The sequence below is a fragment of the Nicotiana tomentosiformis genome, chromosome 10, assembly GCF_000390325.3.
Source record: "Nicotiana tomentosiformis chromosome 10, ASM39032v3, whole genome shotgun sequence".
Classification (NCBI taxonomy): domain Eukaryota; kingdom Viridiplantae; phylum Streptophyta; class Magnoliopsida; order Solanales; family Solanaceae; genus Nicotiana; species Nicotiana tomentosiformis.
This window is the reverse complement of record NC_090821.1, coordinates 52,511,939-52,529,041: the sequence shown is the minus strand read 5'-3', so window position 1 is coordinate 52,529,041 and position 17,103 is coordinate 52,511,939. Positions and strand designations below refer to the sequence as shown.

At 36.3% G+C, this 17,103-nt stretch overlaps 2 protein-coding genes across 6 annotated transcripts; one reads left to right on the top strand and one right to left on the bottom strand.

The window, feature by feature from the left end:
* Positions 1-4,380: 4,380 nt before the first annotated feature.
* Positions 4,381-7,704, top strand: LOC104102818 (HIPL1 protein-like). The gene is made up of 7 exons (XM_009610656.4): positions 4,381-4,560; positions 4,667-4,824; positions 5,169-5,942; positions 6,324-6,540; positions 6,653-6,831; positions 6,938-7,161; positions 7,249-7,704. Exons 1-7 carry the CDS (start codon positions 4,464-4,466, stop codon positions 7,640-7,642), a joined length of 2,043 nt encoding a protein of 680 aa, XP_009608951.1. The 5' UTR covers positions 4,381-4,463; the 3' UTR covers positions 7,643-7,704.
* A 369-nt stretch (positions 7,705-8,073) lies between these two features.
* LOC104102827 (pentatricopeptide repeat-containing protein At1g05670, mitochondrial) lies at positions 8,074-13,030 on the bottom strand. 5 transcript variants are annotated; one of them, XM_070187413.1, is made up of 4 exons: positions 12,937-13,030; positions 9,067-12,007; positions 8,843-8,915; positions 8,074-8,491 (listed from the first exon to the last, which is right to left on the bottom strand). In XM_070187413.1, exon 2 carries the CDS (start codon positions 11,915-11,917, stop codon positions 9,659-9,661), a length of 2,259 nt encoding a protein of 752 aa, XP_070043514.1. In that variant the 5' UTR covers positions 11,918-12,007; positions 12,937-13,030; the 3' UTR covers positions 8,074-8,491; positions 8,843-8,915; positions 9,067-9,658. The 5 variants fall into 5 exon arrangements, with proteins under 5 accessions (XP_070043514.1, XP_009608961.1, XP_009608967.1 ...); XM_009610666.4 differs by having other exon boundaries at positions 9,178-12,007; XM_009610672.4 differs by having other exon boundaries at positions 9,466-12,007.
* Between the last annotated feature and the right edge of the window lie 4,073 nt (positions 13,031-17,103).

The window sequence follows — 17,103 nt, the reverse complement described above, 5'->3', positions numbered from 1 at the left end:
ATAATTTAAGGCTTACCTGATTCAAAGCCTGCTACACTCCGTGAAAAAGATCCGGTGCGTCACTTGTACCGGTAGTGTCCTCGACACCGATAAATAGATCACAAAAAGGATCCTCTCCATCATGAGGCCTATCTAATTTGAGAGCCCACAAAGCTTGGGCCTCCCGAATTGCCCATGCGAAAAACGCAGGGAAGGTGGGCGAGTCTTCGATTGCTGCTGCCCCAAGTGAATCACCTGGGGCATTTTCTTTGATTCAAAAAGATTCCAGAAGAGTCCTTTCAGACATATCCCCCATCCGTTGGCTTCAATGGGAAGCGTCTTCGATATCCAACAACTCGGGGACTCTTCTCGAATCTTTCTTTGATATATCCTCAGATTGAGGCGGAGCCTTATGAACCACCATCGATCTAGTTGCATGTGGAATGTCGGTGGTCTTCTTCGTTCGGGCCGCCAGCGCAGACCCATCGTTTTCTTCTTCTTCTTTTTCTTCTTCATCCCTCAGACGCAGAACTGATTCTACGGTCAAAGGGATGATATTCTTGTTCGGCTTACGAGCCGTCCTCTTCTTTGATTTTTGATCTTCGAGGACGGGGGCTCTTTTCCTCTTATTTCTTTTCACCGGCTTTGGGACAGAGGCCGAAGCCTCTTTCTCGACTGATGAGGGCCTCAAAACTGCATCCTTGTCCACACCTACACACGGAAAATTTTATTAAAGTGTGTAAAAATCATCTTATTCAAATTATCAAAAGATACGAGAAAGGTACTTACCGTGATTTTTGGCCTCGCATCGGCCCTTCAATAAGTCGCACCATGAGCGCTCGGCGTAGGAGGAGGTCCAAACCAGATCACGTACCCAGTTCTTGAGATCGGGCACTGCGCCGGGCATCCAGGGAACCACTGCATCACAAAAGGGGAATATTGGCGAAGGAAATGAAAGGATAAAATAGTAGGAGATAACATCATAATTACACTTACGCTTCATGTTCCACTCCTCGGAAAAAAGCATCTTTTCGGTCGGAATCAGGTCCGAAGTCCTTACTCGAACGAATCTGCCATCCAGCTTCGATCCTTATCCTCGTCTATACTCGAGAACAGAGCCTTGGTAGCTCGACGTTGAAGTTTTATTGACCCTACTCGAAAAAGGCGAGGACAGTATAATCGGACAAGATGATCGAGGGTGAAAGGCATCCCCTCGATTTTACTCACAAAGTATCGGATCAAAATAACGATCCGCCAAAAGGAAGGATGTATCTGGCCTAGGGTTATTAGGTATTTGCGACAAAAATCTATGATAACGGGGTCGAGGGGACCTAACGTGAAAGGGTAAGTATACACGCTTAAAAAATCCCTCACATGAGTAGTAATATCCTCTTCGGGAGACGGCACTACCACTTCTTTGTTCTCCCAGTTACAATCTTTTTTTATCCGCTCGATATGCTCCCGGGTTATCGAATAAATATATCTTGATACGGGCTCATATCGGCCAGGAACCGACGAACCTTTATCGAGTTTAAAATCGGAGGTAAGAACATAAGCCGCCGGAATGCACTCCTCAGGTCGTGGATCCACCGGTGTTTTGTCGGCGACGGATTGGGAAGAAGAAGCTTTTTCTTTTGGAGGGACGGTTTTTGATGTCTTCATCATTTTGGATTTAAAAAAGGTAACAAAGAATTGGTGGTTTAGAAGAAGAACCTTGCAAAGAAGAATCACAGATTTGCGAATAAACTTAGAGAGTACGAAAAAGAACTTGGAAAATTTGGAAGATTGAAGATGTAAAAGTGGTATATGATAAAAGGAAGGGCTATTTATAGATTAAAGCAATGGCGGTTCAGTATCAGCGGTGGCCGACCACCGTCTGACATGCATTAAATGCCGTGAAAGATTAAATCGACGGGACAGCTATCATGTACGTCATGATCGAGCCTAATGTAAACGTCAGCTTATAATCCGATCGAGCCGTTGAAAAATCATATCGTTTTTCACCACATCCTTCCCGAGAAACGAGGGGACTATTTGTATACAGTCGAAATAGATTTTGGCCTTCGTACGATCGATCAAGGTCAAAACGTAATAGATCGGAGTAAGACTTCAAGATGGGTTCCGAAGATGATGCAAACAAGCTTCGAGCCCGAGGGACCGATCAATGTCGAGCTTGATATCATTATCAAGCTCGAATCCAAATCAAACTATGATGCAAAGTAAAGTTATCGAGCTTATGATTCAGAGACCGACCAACACTGACCCCGAATCAATACAAAGATCCGAGTTAGAATCGAGCTCAAGTCAAGATCGAGAGCTTGAGTCAAGACCGAAAACTCGAGTCAATATCGAACTCATAGACAAGAGCTGTTGCAATCCCACTAGAGGAGAGAATCCCGGCAGAAATTATGGAAAAGCTGATTTATCATGGGTCTCCCACTATGTATTTTTAATTATATCTAAAGTAAGATCCTTCTACTATAAAAGGAGGTGGTTATTATTTCTGTAAGGACCAAGTTTTTTGCTTACATTATAATTCAAGCATCATATTCTCCTACAGTGAAGAGTTGTTCTTTTAAGTTTCATAAATTGATTCAGCATGTTCAGTCATAAAAATCATCTTCTGTACTACCTTGTTTACTTTGTACTCTTTGCAATCCATATCTGATATTTTTATTTATCCTTACGGTTTGTATTAAGGTATACCACATATTCTTAGAACTACGTACAAATTTAATTCTATCCGTTTTTCGGGTAAACAAGGGTAAAGCGTTTCCTTACCAAATGCGACCCCATATCTTACCTCCTACCTCTTCTATAACTGTAAAGTACCTTTATGCTTAAACAAAATACAGTCAATAATCAAACAGAAAAACTTTCAAGGTAAAAATTATGTATTAAACATTTTACTGCATGGTCAAAAGATTAGAATTGTTAAAACCAGTTATTCCCATTGCTAAGAGGCAAACTAGAAAGAGTTGTATATATACTTGTATCCAAATTTCCATTGATTAGTTAACTTGAAAATTTAAAAAATTATTTTCCTTTTCTCACAATTCCTTGGTACATTCTAATAGGAAGACCAGAGTTTTCTACTCCATTTATAAAGTGTAATTGTTCTTAAAACTTCACTTTTGTTTATAGAGTCAGAAAATTTATCACATTCAACGACTATATAACCAAAAATAATAAAATAAGATAATAATAAAAGAAATGTACATTGGTACGAACAGTGATAAATTGTTTACAAGAAATGATCATTTTCAACCATTTTTTTTTTATAATAGCCCAAATACACGAAAAGTTTCACCAAGATGAAAATAGAAATTTAAATTTGTAGTGGCTGAAATGTGAACCCACTATACCACTTTTTAAATTGTAGGCAAGTACAAGTAGTATGTTTTTTTCTTTAGCTTTTCGCTCGATATTCGATAATTGTATTAAATTTTGATTAATTTGAATTTACACCATAAAAGTATAACCAATCAATAGCAAATAAAGCAATAAAAGTACACACCAGTAAGGTAATAATATCGATGACAATGAACATTTAATCCAACTTTTAGAAAAATCTAACCTTTTTTTGGGTAACAATAAAATATCTATTTTTGTCCTATATCATTACTGCCCTTTTCAACCACTACCTATCCACTGAGATTTTTTTGTATAGAGTCTAAATGTCTAATAGTCAAGCTAAAGTCTTGAATTATTGCTCAAACGTGGGTACCAATTTCCAGCACTCAGTTTACCAACTTGATACCTTTCTGGTACAGATAATTCATCAAACCTTAAAGTTAAAAGAGCTTGAAATTTTTTTTAACTCCTTAAAACAACAATAACATATTTAGTATAGTCCTATATGTGCAGATATTATTTACCCATATATTTGGTAATAGGTACGCAAATATTATTCCTATTATGTGAAAGTAGAGATTGCGGTGACCCTCCTTTTGAAAAATCATTTATATTTTATAAATCGAAACTTTTTCCTGCAGAAATATTTGGTAAGATGAAAGTCATTTTAGAAAAATATTTCCCTTCTAGTTAGTACAAAATGTTTTACAAGGGAGAAAACTATTTTCACCAAAAGATAAAAATAATTTCCCTTACTTATAGACATAAATCGTTTTTCTTATAACAATTTTAACTTTTAACTACATATTATTTATTCTAACTAATAATTATACTAGTAATACTCCGAAATTCACCAGAACAAATTCTGATTTGCTAATATTATTGTTGATCTTTAGTATATGCAATATTCTTTCTGAAATTTTTTTTTGGCTCACCAACCAAACACCTTATTTTCCAAAAAAAAAGAAAAGAAATTTCTTTGAATAATGACATCTTTTGTAACAAAGTTATTTTTCCCTTTTTATATATGTTGTTACTTATATCTCCATCATGATAAGAATAAGAAGGGAGTAATACCAGATTTGCTGCTGCATGTTTGTTCTTGTCCTCTCTGCTTCATCTTTCCAGAAATGAATAACCACTTCAATCTGCTGTTCTCATTCATTTATCTCCTTCTGTATAGCTTCATCAACCCATCTTCTTCACTCCCTTTATGCACAGACTTGAGTAAGTTTTTTCAAGATTTTTATGGGGGCAGTTCAATCACTATCAAACTGTCATTTTTACACAAATTTTTGTTTTCTTTTGCTGATTATTCATTGTATATATGTAGGAGCACCTGTAACTCCAAAGAAGCCTTTGGCTTTTTGTCCATATAATGGAAGAGTCTGCTGTGACTCTTCTAAAGATCTGCAATTGCAGAAGCTTTTTGAGGGTATGAATATAACTGACACTGCATGTAGTTCTGCTGTGAAGTCAATACTCTGCTCAGTAAGTTTCCTAATTTCATTCTTATACATTTTAATGGATATTGAAGTTGCAGTTTTTCAAACTTCTTCCTTAATTTTTCTTGATGGGGTTAGCTAAATTTGCTTTTTTTGAGCCGAGATTAATCGGAAACAACCTCTCTCTCCCTTCACACTACCTTTCCCGAATCCCACTAGTGTCATTATACGGGTTTTTTATTGTTGTTGTTGTTGGTTAGCTAATTTGCTTTTTTTGCCAAATTCTTGAAGAAAGAATATGAATTTTGAGAACTTACATAAGAATAGTTTCAACATCTAATGAATAAACTTTGCTTTAAAGCTAATAAAAAAAAATTCCAATATTTGCAGACATGTGATCAGTTCTCAGCAGAGTTGTTTAAGGTGAAATCAGGGCCAAGACCCGTTCCTATTCTTTGCAATTCAACTGCTACATCAGAGAAAAGCTTTTGTTCATCTGTTTGGGATACTTGCCAAAACATACCAATAACAAATTCTCCTTTTGCACCATCCTTGAAAACCAAAGCAGGAGAGAGCCAAAACTCAAACTCCTCCTTGTTAACAGACTTATGGCAATCGAAATCCGATTTCTGTGAAGCATTTGGTGGAAACTTTGATAAAGATTCATTATGTTTCAGTGGAGAACAGGTTTTACTCAAGAAAAATGAAACATTACAACCTCCCAATGGCATGTGTTTAGAGAAGATTGCTGATGGAGCTTACATCAATATGGTTCCTCATCCTGATGGATCGAACAGCGTATTTTTCTCCAATCAGCCTGGAAAAATTTGGTTAGCAACTATACCAGAACAAGACTCAGGAGAAGCAATGGAACTTGATGAATCAAGTCCATTTGCTGATTTAACAGATGAGGTTTACTTAGATGCAAGATTTGGGATGATGGGAATGGCTTTTCATCCAAACTTTGCCAAGAATGGCAGGTTTTTTGCATCATTTAACTGTGACAAAGCTAAGTCTCCTAGATGTGCTGGAAGATGTGCTTGTAATTCAGATGTTGGTTGTGACCCTTCAAAGATAAACTCAGATGATAATAAGCAGCCATGTCAATATCATAATGTTGTTGCAGAGTTCAGTGTTAATGGGACTGCACCAAATCCATCCAAGGTAAGTTTTTCACTCTCCTTAACATGTTTTTCAAACAGCAGCTGTATCAAATGATGGAATTCTGCTCAACCTTTAAATTCCTAGGGGAGTTAAATATTATACAGCTGAGCTTCTATACACCGACATAAAGAATTTTTATACTATCAGTATATTGGATTCAATAGGAAGAACTTAAAAGTTGAACCTATCAAATGTAACTTCTGGATCCGCTTCTGCAATGGTGTAAAAATTCTTTACTCGATCAGTTAATAGAAATTAAACTCAACATTACAATTCTACCTTGAAATAGAATTTTCTCCAATTCCATTTCAAAGGTTTCTTTGCTGTGTCTCTAGGCACTGTGTTTTGACTATGTTAATTGACATTTCATACATTCTGTAGGCGGAGAAGGCAAAACCATCAGAAGTGAGAAGAATATTTACAATGGGGCTCCCATTTACAGCTAATCATGGAGGACAAATACTCTTTGGCCCTGAAGATGGATATCTCTACATTATGATGGGAGATGGTGGAAGCAAGGGTGATTCTTACAATTTTGCTCAAAATAAGAAGTCCTTGCTAGGAAAAATTATGAGGGTTGATATCGATAACATACCAAGTGAGCATTTCGATTTATTACAAAAATTGACACTAAAACTAAAAGCCTAATTGGCCTGCCTTGAACTTTCTTGAGTTATGTCATGAGATACTTGGTGATTTTTCTTCATCAGGTCAAGAAGAAATATCAGACCTTGGACATTGGGGTAACTATTCAGTTCCTCGAGATAATCCTTATTCACAAGACAAGGATTTGCAGCCTGAAATTTGGGCTCTAGGATTGAGAGATCCTTGGCGCTGTAGCTTCGATTCAGAAAGGCCTTCTTACTTCATCTGTGCGGATGTTGGCCAGGTAAAATGATAGTCTCACTTTTGTTAAAATTCATTTCTACAGACCTCTGCACCATGCTGACTTGTAACTTGATGATGACTTTCTGACAATCATTTGAATCGTGCAGGATCAATATGAAGAAGTTGACATCATCACAAGAGGGGGAAACTATGGATGGAGCATGTACGAAGGTCCTTTCCGCTTTAAAAATGCTTCAGCTGATGATTCTATGGATCCCATCTTCCCAGTATTAGGATACAACCATTCTGATATAAATAAAGAGGTTGGATCTGCAGCTATCTCAGGTGGCTATGTTTATCGCTCCAAGACTGATCCCTGCATATATGGAAGGTAAATATGAACACCCATTTAGATATATAATTGAAGCAACTTCAAATTTTGCAAACCAAACTTAACAGAGGATGGTTAAATTTGCAGTTACCTATATGGAGATTTGTATGCTAAGAATTTCTGGGCAGCCCAAGAAAATCCATACAATAGTGGGAACTTCACAACAAGAGGCATACCATTTAGTTGTGCTCATGATTCCCCTCTCAACTGCAGCTCAGTACCCAATAGTCCATTGCCTGCTTTAGGTTACATATTCTCATTTGGACAGGATAACAGAAAGGATACCTATGTTTTAACAAGCACCGGCGTATACAGAGTGGTTCGTCCAAGTCGCTGCAACTACACTTGCTCGAAGGAGACAGTGAGGGCTGCTGAGAGGCCAGGTCACTCTGCACCTTCAGATGGTCACATTGCTAAACCAGATTTCTGCTTGGTCCTTGTTCTTTACTGCCTGCTGCATTTGACTAGCTTTATCTTGTAGAAATTTTACTGTGATTATGACATCAGTTATATACTAATACACAAGCTATAGTTTGTGTCGGAGCAACTGTATATCTTGTTGCAGAAGAGAAATCAACTGTAAGATTAAAACCATGACCAACCCTAAAAGCATTATGATCGTCCTCTCTTAAGTACCAAACACTTCAACCACAGAAGACACGGCATATCAAATAATGTAGACAATAATACAAGGTCTAAGAAAAGGCAGTCCAGTGCATTAAACTCCCGCTAAGGGAAAGGCTGAACCACAATAGGTTTATTATATGTTGTTTTACCTTATTTTTTGCAAGAGCCTGTTTCCACAGCTTGAACCCATGATCTACACGATTTTAATTAAATACAAACATTAAGAAAAAGAATATAAGAGCAAAGCTACCTTAGCTTCGGCGGAAGTGTGACATACGAAAAAAAGAACGGAACAGGTACTTGATTAATACTGCTTTGGGTTTAAATTCGAAGTTTGCATTGATGCGTGATGTACCAATACACCTATCCTGAAACTGTATGCCACGAGTCTATGGGATAGCTAGCAAACCGTGAGTCAATTACGAATTTCATACATATCAAGAAAGCCATTGAAGATCATATAACCTCCTCCAACAGTTTTAACCAGGTTAAACAATCATGCATTCCTTGAACCACTACTTCCATCTATCGAAACAATAGCTCTCCAGAATCTTATCCTAGTCTTCCGGTGCTTTTTTTACACCTATTCCAAGCTTAGAAAACACAATCTACTGGGATACTTATTCAATACACAGATGGACGGCAATCTTTGATGGTATGCTGTAGTTTACTTCATTGCAGTAGAACTCCAGGCCCACATCACCTGATTCACGAAGAAAGATGAACGTTAGATCACTCACTACCACTTCTGCAGCTATAGAAATCGAATATAGGTTAAATAATGCTGCCCCTTGGAACTTCTGACTTTACATCCTCAACACCCAAGAACCCCCAGTACTTAACCACTCCCACCCAAAAAAAAAAAAATACCACAGCCATGTACAAGTCCACTCTAACTTTGGTATCCTTATAAAAGTAGTTCATTCCAAAGTGATCCGTTTTCCACTTCAAACCACCGGAGGAAACTGAAAAAGAACGTCCCTTTTAGAGTTATCTGTTTTCCATGCTAAACTACCGGAGGAAACTGATAGTCAATTCAATTTGCAACTTTTACCTAGCTTTCATGCTTCTTTTCCTATCCAGGCTGGAATTTCTTAAAGCTGATCGTCAGTCCTCCTTTCACCTTCCTGCATCGCATGCTACAGATCTAAGTGAAGGGGAAAAAAAAAGAAGAAAAAAAAAGTGCACTACAGCGCTAAATTGCAGCATGCATCCAAAAAATATGTGTTCAGCTTTAGTTCCTTGAAGAAGTAGAAGTGACTAACAATACGCAATTACCAAGTATAACAAACTCAGCTGTTTCAAATAATCATCTGATGATTTAAAAGAGTAACAGCTTGAATTGGCTTGACAGCACAAAAAGACTATGCATCATGAGGAGCAAGGCACCTGGTTTATTATGGCTAGTTTCAAAATCAGCTACAAGATCACCACTAACACCATGCAGAAACATGTCTCAGAGCATTTTGCTTCTGAAAATGCTCAAAATGCTAATCCAGACTTATAAAGCCACATTTCTCTCAGGCTCTCAGGTTCCTCAAGTGAAAAAGTCAGAGAGTGCTTAGCTTATCATGAAGCTTTGACACCGGTGAATCTACTAGCAAAGGAGATCAAACGTACGAGATTTAATGTAGCATGGTCTAATAATAACAGAAAACTCCAGGAAATTTTCAAAACCTGCAGCCGCTATGTTTTCTTCCTCCGAATTGACACAATTCTGACAATAAACAAAACCTTTGAAGCAGCTATAAGCAAGATCCCTCTGGCCGTCCAAGGACTCTGTTCTTGAGCATGTCATGTTCCTGCCTTCTGTAGCAGCACAAATACAGCTGAAACTCTTTTATCAGAAAAATTATATCACAGAGAACTATCATGAATTCCTGTTATCAGTCTTGTCTGCAACACACTTTTCTAATGCTTCATCACAAAGCTCAAGCGCCAAATCAAAGTTCCCTTGTTCATAGTTCATATCTGCAAAGATGGAGTAAAGTTCTTTATCTGCCAACAGACCATTCCTTCTCATTTCTTCAAACATTTCTTTGGCCTCAGAATACTTTTTCCTCTTTAAAAAACCTTTGATGAGTGCATGATAAGTATCTACTGTGGGAGTAAATCCCTTCTTGATCATTTCCTTGTGCAAAAACCAAGCCTCTTTCATATTTCTAGCTTTGCAATGTCCTCGTATCAATATGTTAAAGGTATTGGCATCTGGTACAACTCCTTGGCCCAGCATCCCCTTATAAATTTCTGACGTCATACACATATTATTTCGAACGCAGTACTGCTTCAGAAGAGAATTGTAGGTGGTAGCATTTGGTATTATGCCCTTCTCCAACATCCACTTCAACAGTTTATCACCTTCTTCTAGCATCCCTGACATACAAAAACCATTCATCAGAACATTGAATGTAACTATTGTTGGATGAAGTCCTCTGAGCAACATCTGACGTAGTAGTCCATGAGCCTTGTCCATCTCTCCAGATTTGCAATATGCATCCATTAGAGTAGTATAAGTAAAAGTATCAGGATGGATCCCTGCAGCTTCCATATCTTTCATTAACTTAACTGCTTTTTCTACATCTCCAGCTTTACAAAGACCATTAACAAGTGAGTTGTATGTGTAGATATTCAGTTCAAGACCCTTTCCAGACATCTCATGGAGAAGTTCGTGTGCTGTATCAAGTTCCCCTAGTTTACAAAGCCCATCTACCAGTGCAGTGTAAGTCACAATATTTGGCACCAACTGCATCTGAACCATTTTGTTGTGAAGAGAAAAGGCTGCCCTTATCTCCCCTGCCTTGCAATAACCATCAATAAGCGCAGTATAAATGAATTCATCAGGTTCTAATCCCCGGCAAACCATATCATTCAAGAGCGTATTTGCTTCACCAATTTTTCCAGTTTGACACAGACCAGAAATAAGGGCAGTATATGTTACTAAATCAGGAGTAATGTTAAAACACTGCATCTCATTGAACAGTCTGTATGCAGCACTTATGTTCCCAGTTTTGCAGAAGCCATCTATAAGAGTTGTGTAAACGACATTATCTGGAGCAACTCCCTGGGAAGTCATCTCCCTCAGGATTTTCTCGGCGTCAAGCACTTTGCCAGTCTTAGACAAAAGAAGAATTATACTGTTAAAAGTAAAAGCATTTGGCTTCAATCCTTTTACTTGCATTTCTTTGATGATCTTCAAGACTTGTTCAAGCTGTCCAGTTACACAGTATCCATTAATCACAGTGCTGTAACTTACAATATCAGGCATACAGCCCCTCAGCTCCATTTGCAGGAGTAAGTTATGAGCTTCTTTAACTTTTCCTATCCGACAAAGAGAATGGATCATTATATTAAGAGATTCATTATCCCAGCAAACACCCACTTCCGAAAATTCATTAAATACCTTAAGCATCATTTTGTGCCCCTCAATATCATGCGAGAGACGAGAAAGAAATAAGTTACATGAAGAGACAGATAAAACCAAGCCATAGTGCAACATCTTATCAAAAAGTTTTCTTGCATAATCTAGAATTCCCAACTCAACAAGCACTTGGAAGAAAATATCAAAAACATATGGATTAGAACCCCAATCCTTATAAGTGTATATTAATTTTTCAAGAAACTGTGAGAAGGAAACTGTCACATCTACACAGGGTCTTGTGCAAAAATCATGAATAAGCCTATGTGCTGTCCTTGCATCTTTTTGAGCAGCGGCAATATGCACGACAATACAACGGACTTCAATTGATGGGTCCCTCCGTTGACACCACCAGTCAAAGAAATCCAGAACTAGTTTGTAATCATGCTTCACAGTCATGAGAACCCAAATGATGTGGTCAGGTCTGATTTTTGATTCAAAGGGCTTTAAAACACGGCGAATGTGCTCAGAGTAACGCTGCTTAACAGAAGTTGCTACGTGATGCACAAGTTCAGAGTCTCTAATGGAGGCTTTTTTAGGCGAATAATCTGGAAAGGGTCTCGCAGCAGTTAAAGGAAGGAAAGAAAGCTTTTCAACCGCGCAATTAGTTGAAGAGCAAAAGAATGAGGTGTGTTTTATCACAGAACCCAAGTATCGATGATAAGATAAGAGTTGACAATGGTACGAAAAAACAAAAAGAGAACACCTCCTCATCTCTTTCAAAGAGAGCCATTAAAGCTTGCAAATGCCATGGCTCTCCTCCATGTATAAGACCAATTCAGAGAAACTCCATCTCTTTGTCACCTGCAAAACAAACAGGGTAATCACATAAGATATTGATCATGTAATATTTTTACTTAAAACGCAATTTCTGGCAAAAACAATATCTGGAGAAGAAGGGAACTGAATAAAGACAAAAAATTAACCTATCTGATAATGCTGTTAACGCGTCACCAATAATATCCAGAAATAAAACAGCAAAGTTAAACATTCAAGTCACCATTCTGTCACACCGAACTGATGTAGAAGATGTAAGTTCTCTTCTTTTAGAAGAAAATATAATACTCGGCATTAATACTACTACATTTGTTTTCAGGTACGAAACATTGCATTACTAATACAGCATTTCGTTTTAGCCTTTAGGTTAAAAAAAACTTTGCACAACAATACCTCCATAACTTATACGAGATTATATTTGTTACTTATTCATGGTAAAATGCGGAATAAGAATATGTGTATTCACCATACCAAGATAAAGCTAATTCTTATTTTGGTATCGCAACCTCTGCATAACAATCTCTGTATTATATTCCATCCCATAAAAAGCCACTTATCATCATTCACAACAAAACAATCATGTATTATAATCCTTGCATAACTAGTATTTACAAAATGATCCCCAAAAGTTAGTGCAAATACACAGCAAAAAAATATATAAAGTTTTCATCTTGTCTGAACTTAGAGCCTACTTTCAAGAGAAATACTTAGATAATTGATACTATTATTTTATTTTTTTATAAGGGACAAAAGCTAGGCAATGGAAATCGATACTATTAATTGTTATATTTATATGGTAAACTAACAGAACTTTGGCTATAATCAAACGGGAAGCAAATAAAAATAAAAATTAACTTGAAAACATATAAAATTAAGTAATGAAAAATCAAATTCCAAGCTTACTTTATTAGGGCAAAGTAAAAAATAGTGGAGATAGAGAGCAGAGAGGAACATACCACCCGATTTTTCGCCGGAGAAGGAAGCAAGTTACACTGTTGGGTCGTTGAATTGTTGTGTTGTAATGGACTCTGGGCCTCTCAAAATCCATTTCAAACCTGATGGGCCAGACATATGTTGAAGATAAGAACTTTTTGGGTGAAATTTTAAAGGGAAACTTACACAAATGTCCCAAATAAGTCTTAACTTACCAACCTCTAGCCATTAATCATAGACTTATTAAAACTAGTCAATCACGTATAAAAATTAAAAAGCTAAATAAATAAGATTCTTTCTCTCAAAGAATCACATACAAAAATCACCTTCCATATTTTAAAGCGTGATTAACAGCATTAGATGCAAGACGGAAAGGAAATTTCATGCATGAGGTAGTAAATAAGGTGATGAAATACAAAAAAATATATATAATGTTCCAAAAATCTAAGCAAAATAAGGAATTTTTTCAATGGGTATAGTTGAAATTCATTGAAAACATATAGATAAGTTAATGTACAAAATTTGAGGAAGATTTGAGGTAATTTGGACTGGTTTTGTATCAAAATTCGTAATTAAATCGAGTTTAAAAAAATCTTTTGTGACACATATATCAAACATGTATCACGCATGTATCTCACACACATGTATACATGTGATACACAATTGATACAAATATGATACATATGTGATACACATATCATTTTTTTCATGTTCAGTTTTTACTTCGAAATTTCAATTAAAACCACCTCAAAACTTCACCAAATTATCCCAAAACTGAGATTCAAGCTCCTTAAGATGTACCCAATCTATTCTAATAACACCCACTCAAAAGATAGCAAAATTTTGACCTTTTTTGCTACAAATAACTAATTGGCTAATATTAGTAATATTTGGCTAATATTAGTAATATTTTATGAATTGGCCAATTTTTATAATGAGCTACTTATAAATGGACAGAGCTGGTAGTTTTCCAATTTAAAAAAGGATTTTTACCTTTCTATACAATATTTGAAACTTATTTACCAAAATTGTCCTATTTTTGTATATTGCCTACCCTAAACAAGATGTATTTACAAATTATATACAATTCATTATTAGTGTCTTGAATTAGGGGATTTAGTTACATCTTTTTTCTTTTTTCTCTCCTCTCCTTTTTCCTCACTACCGCATCTCTCATCATTTTTTCTTTCTTTCTTCATCTTTCTCTCTCAATAAGTAAGCCTAAAAGTTGTCTTCTGCCAATCAACCTATTGAAGTAACCTCCAGATCGTAGGAATTGAAGATTCGAACACTAATCTATCATAACGCTTTGAATTCGAATTTGGGTTTTTAAAAATCATTATTTGTTTAGATTGGGTGTTGTTGCAAACAATTGAAAATATTGTTTGGAGTTTATATCTCAATTTTGAGGGTATTTTGGTGAAGATTAGACTTGATTTTGGTTGAATTTCAGATTGAAACTCGAAGAAGAAGAAGATATGACATACAATATACTTACGAAATTGTAGTAATACAATATACTTACGAAATTATAGTAAATTAAAGTTGTAGGTAAATTGTATTCTGTTGTAGTTATATATTTTTTATTTATTTAAATATTGTATGAAAGTTAAAAAATAGCTGTATAATGTATGAATCGTTAATAAGGAGCCCTATTTTCAAGTTGGTTACGTGATAGACCTGCAGGCTTTCGGTGCTATTGATGTAGTTTTGATTTCCTCTGCATTACGAAAAGTAATGCATGTTTAATGAAATCAATTGCGTTAACGTGATATCATAATCAGATAAATATTATTCGTTAAAAGACATTTGCTAAAGAAGATTTTTGTGATGCTTAATTGTGTGAATATTAGAGTTAAATGCCAAGAGGTGTTGTTATGTCAAATATCACTAGTTTCTCAACTTATACATGGGGAGGCAACTAGATTTTATCATCATACAACTATTTTTCAACTTTCATAAAATATTCAAATAAAAAATTATATATAACTACAACAGAATACAATTTACCTACAAGTTTACTACAACTTTACTACAATTTCGTAAGTATATTGTATGTCATGTCTTCTTTCTTCTTCTTCTTCTTCTTCTTCTTCTTCTTCTTCTTCTTCTTTGAGTATCAATCTGAAATTCAGCCAAAATCAAATCTAATCTTCACCAAAACACTCTCAAAATTGAGATATAAATTCCAAACAATATTCTAAATTATTTGTGTAACGACCCGACCGGTTATTTTGAGTATTACAATCACATTCCCCCATTTACTGCTCAATTTATGCCTTACAATTGATTTATGACTTATCGAGTTAGTTGGTTCGGGTTCGGAAGGATTTCGGAGTGAAATGAGACACTTAGTCTCATAATTGAAAACTTAAGTTAAAATAGTGACCAGGTGTCGACTTATGTATAAATGAGCCCGGAATAGAGTTTTGATGATTTTCACAGCTCCGTATGATTATTTTGGACTTAGGAGCGTGTCCGGAAAATTATTGGAGGCCCGTAGTGGAATTAGGCTTGAAATGCTGAAAGTTGAATTTTTGGAAAGTTTGACCGAGGGGTTGACTTTTTGATATCGAGGTCGGAATCCTATTATGGAAATTGGAATAGCTTCATTATGTCATTTATGACTTGTGTGCAAAATTTGAGGTCAATCGGACTTGATTCGATAGGTTTCTGCATCAAATGTAGAAGTTGGAAATTTCATAATAGACTAAAGTTCAAGTGAGTTCGCACAAGACCCAACTTCAAATGAGCATACCTCTCATGATACGAAGTGTTAAATGGTGTATTACCTATCAAATGAAATATCATTGAGTCTAGTTTTCAACCTAAGGCTAGGTTTGTTACTTACTCAGTACATGGGGTCGGTTGTACGGATACTGTACTTCTGCACATTGCGTGCAGATATTGGCTGTTGTTGTGGCTGTATTCGATGGTTTCCGGATTTGAAGATGTATATGTGTTCCTATTGTAGCTTACTCTTGTTCAGGGTAGCCTTAGATTTATAAAAGCTCTGTTTATGTATTATTCAAACAGACTATGTATTTATTTCATTTCCGCTTTGTATACTCTATTCTTAGAAGCTCATGATTTGTACTACTAGTTCTTGGGGATTGTATAAGATTAACACCTTTATTTACTTAAATTGCTTTAATAATTATTATTGGAATTGGATAGTTGGTAATTGACTTACCTGACGGGTTGCGTTAGGTGCCATCATGACTAGTTGGATTTTGGGGCGTGACAAGGTGGTATCAGAGCTCTAGGTTTATAGGTTCTACAAGTCATGAGCAAGTGTCTAGTAGAGTCTTGCGGATCGGTATGATGACGTCCATACTTATCTTTGAGAGGCTACAGGGTATTTAGGATATATATTTCCCATCTTTCTTTCCTTATCGTGCGAGATTGATTCAGCTTGAGACATAACTCTTTGAATTGCTTCCATGTATTCGTATGCGCATATGAGCGCTCGGTATCAGTTGTGCATCGCCGGCTTGTGATTCTATGAACAAGGTTCGAGATGTGTATTATGTGTTTTGGTGATGGGCCAGTCTGGAGGACTTGAGGCCAGGTTTAGATCGCAGCTTAAGCTCGGTAGCTTCAGTTGTAAATAGTACTTTTGGATTCATATGTTCGGTAATGTTCCTTATATAGGAGTGGAGAGTTTCTTTTCTGCCAGCAGGGTGTATGTGTGGAGATTTGAAATTGAATCTAATTGAGAAACTTGACTTAAGTGACAAGAGAATGATTGCGAGCTTAGAGGATGATCGAGGTATTTTATGGTTGGTATTGCATGAGCTTGAGAAGAATTTCCATTGAACTGACTGCAGCATTATGGCAGTAAGAGAGTATGGTTATTAGGAGTTATCGAATGTTTTGATTTATGGCTTTGATCTAAGTGGGGGATTCTGCTATCGGCAATTTAATTTATGGCTATGTGTCAAAATTTTGTTTTGGTCTGAGGTTTACTTGGGAATCAGTGATGACTTGCATAGGTGGAGTTCGAGAATGACTCTAGTAAGGAAATTCTTGGATACGGGTTATATTGCACTTATGAGTATATGAAAATCGTGGGATCAATGAGTTGTTATTTGTGAATGATGTAGTGCACACGGAGTATGAATTTGATAAGTGGTATTAAAGTAGAGTTACTTCTTTCAGTGTTATTGTGCTAATGAGGCACGTGTCTT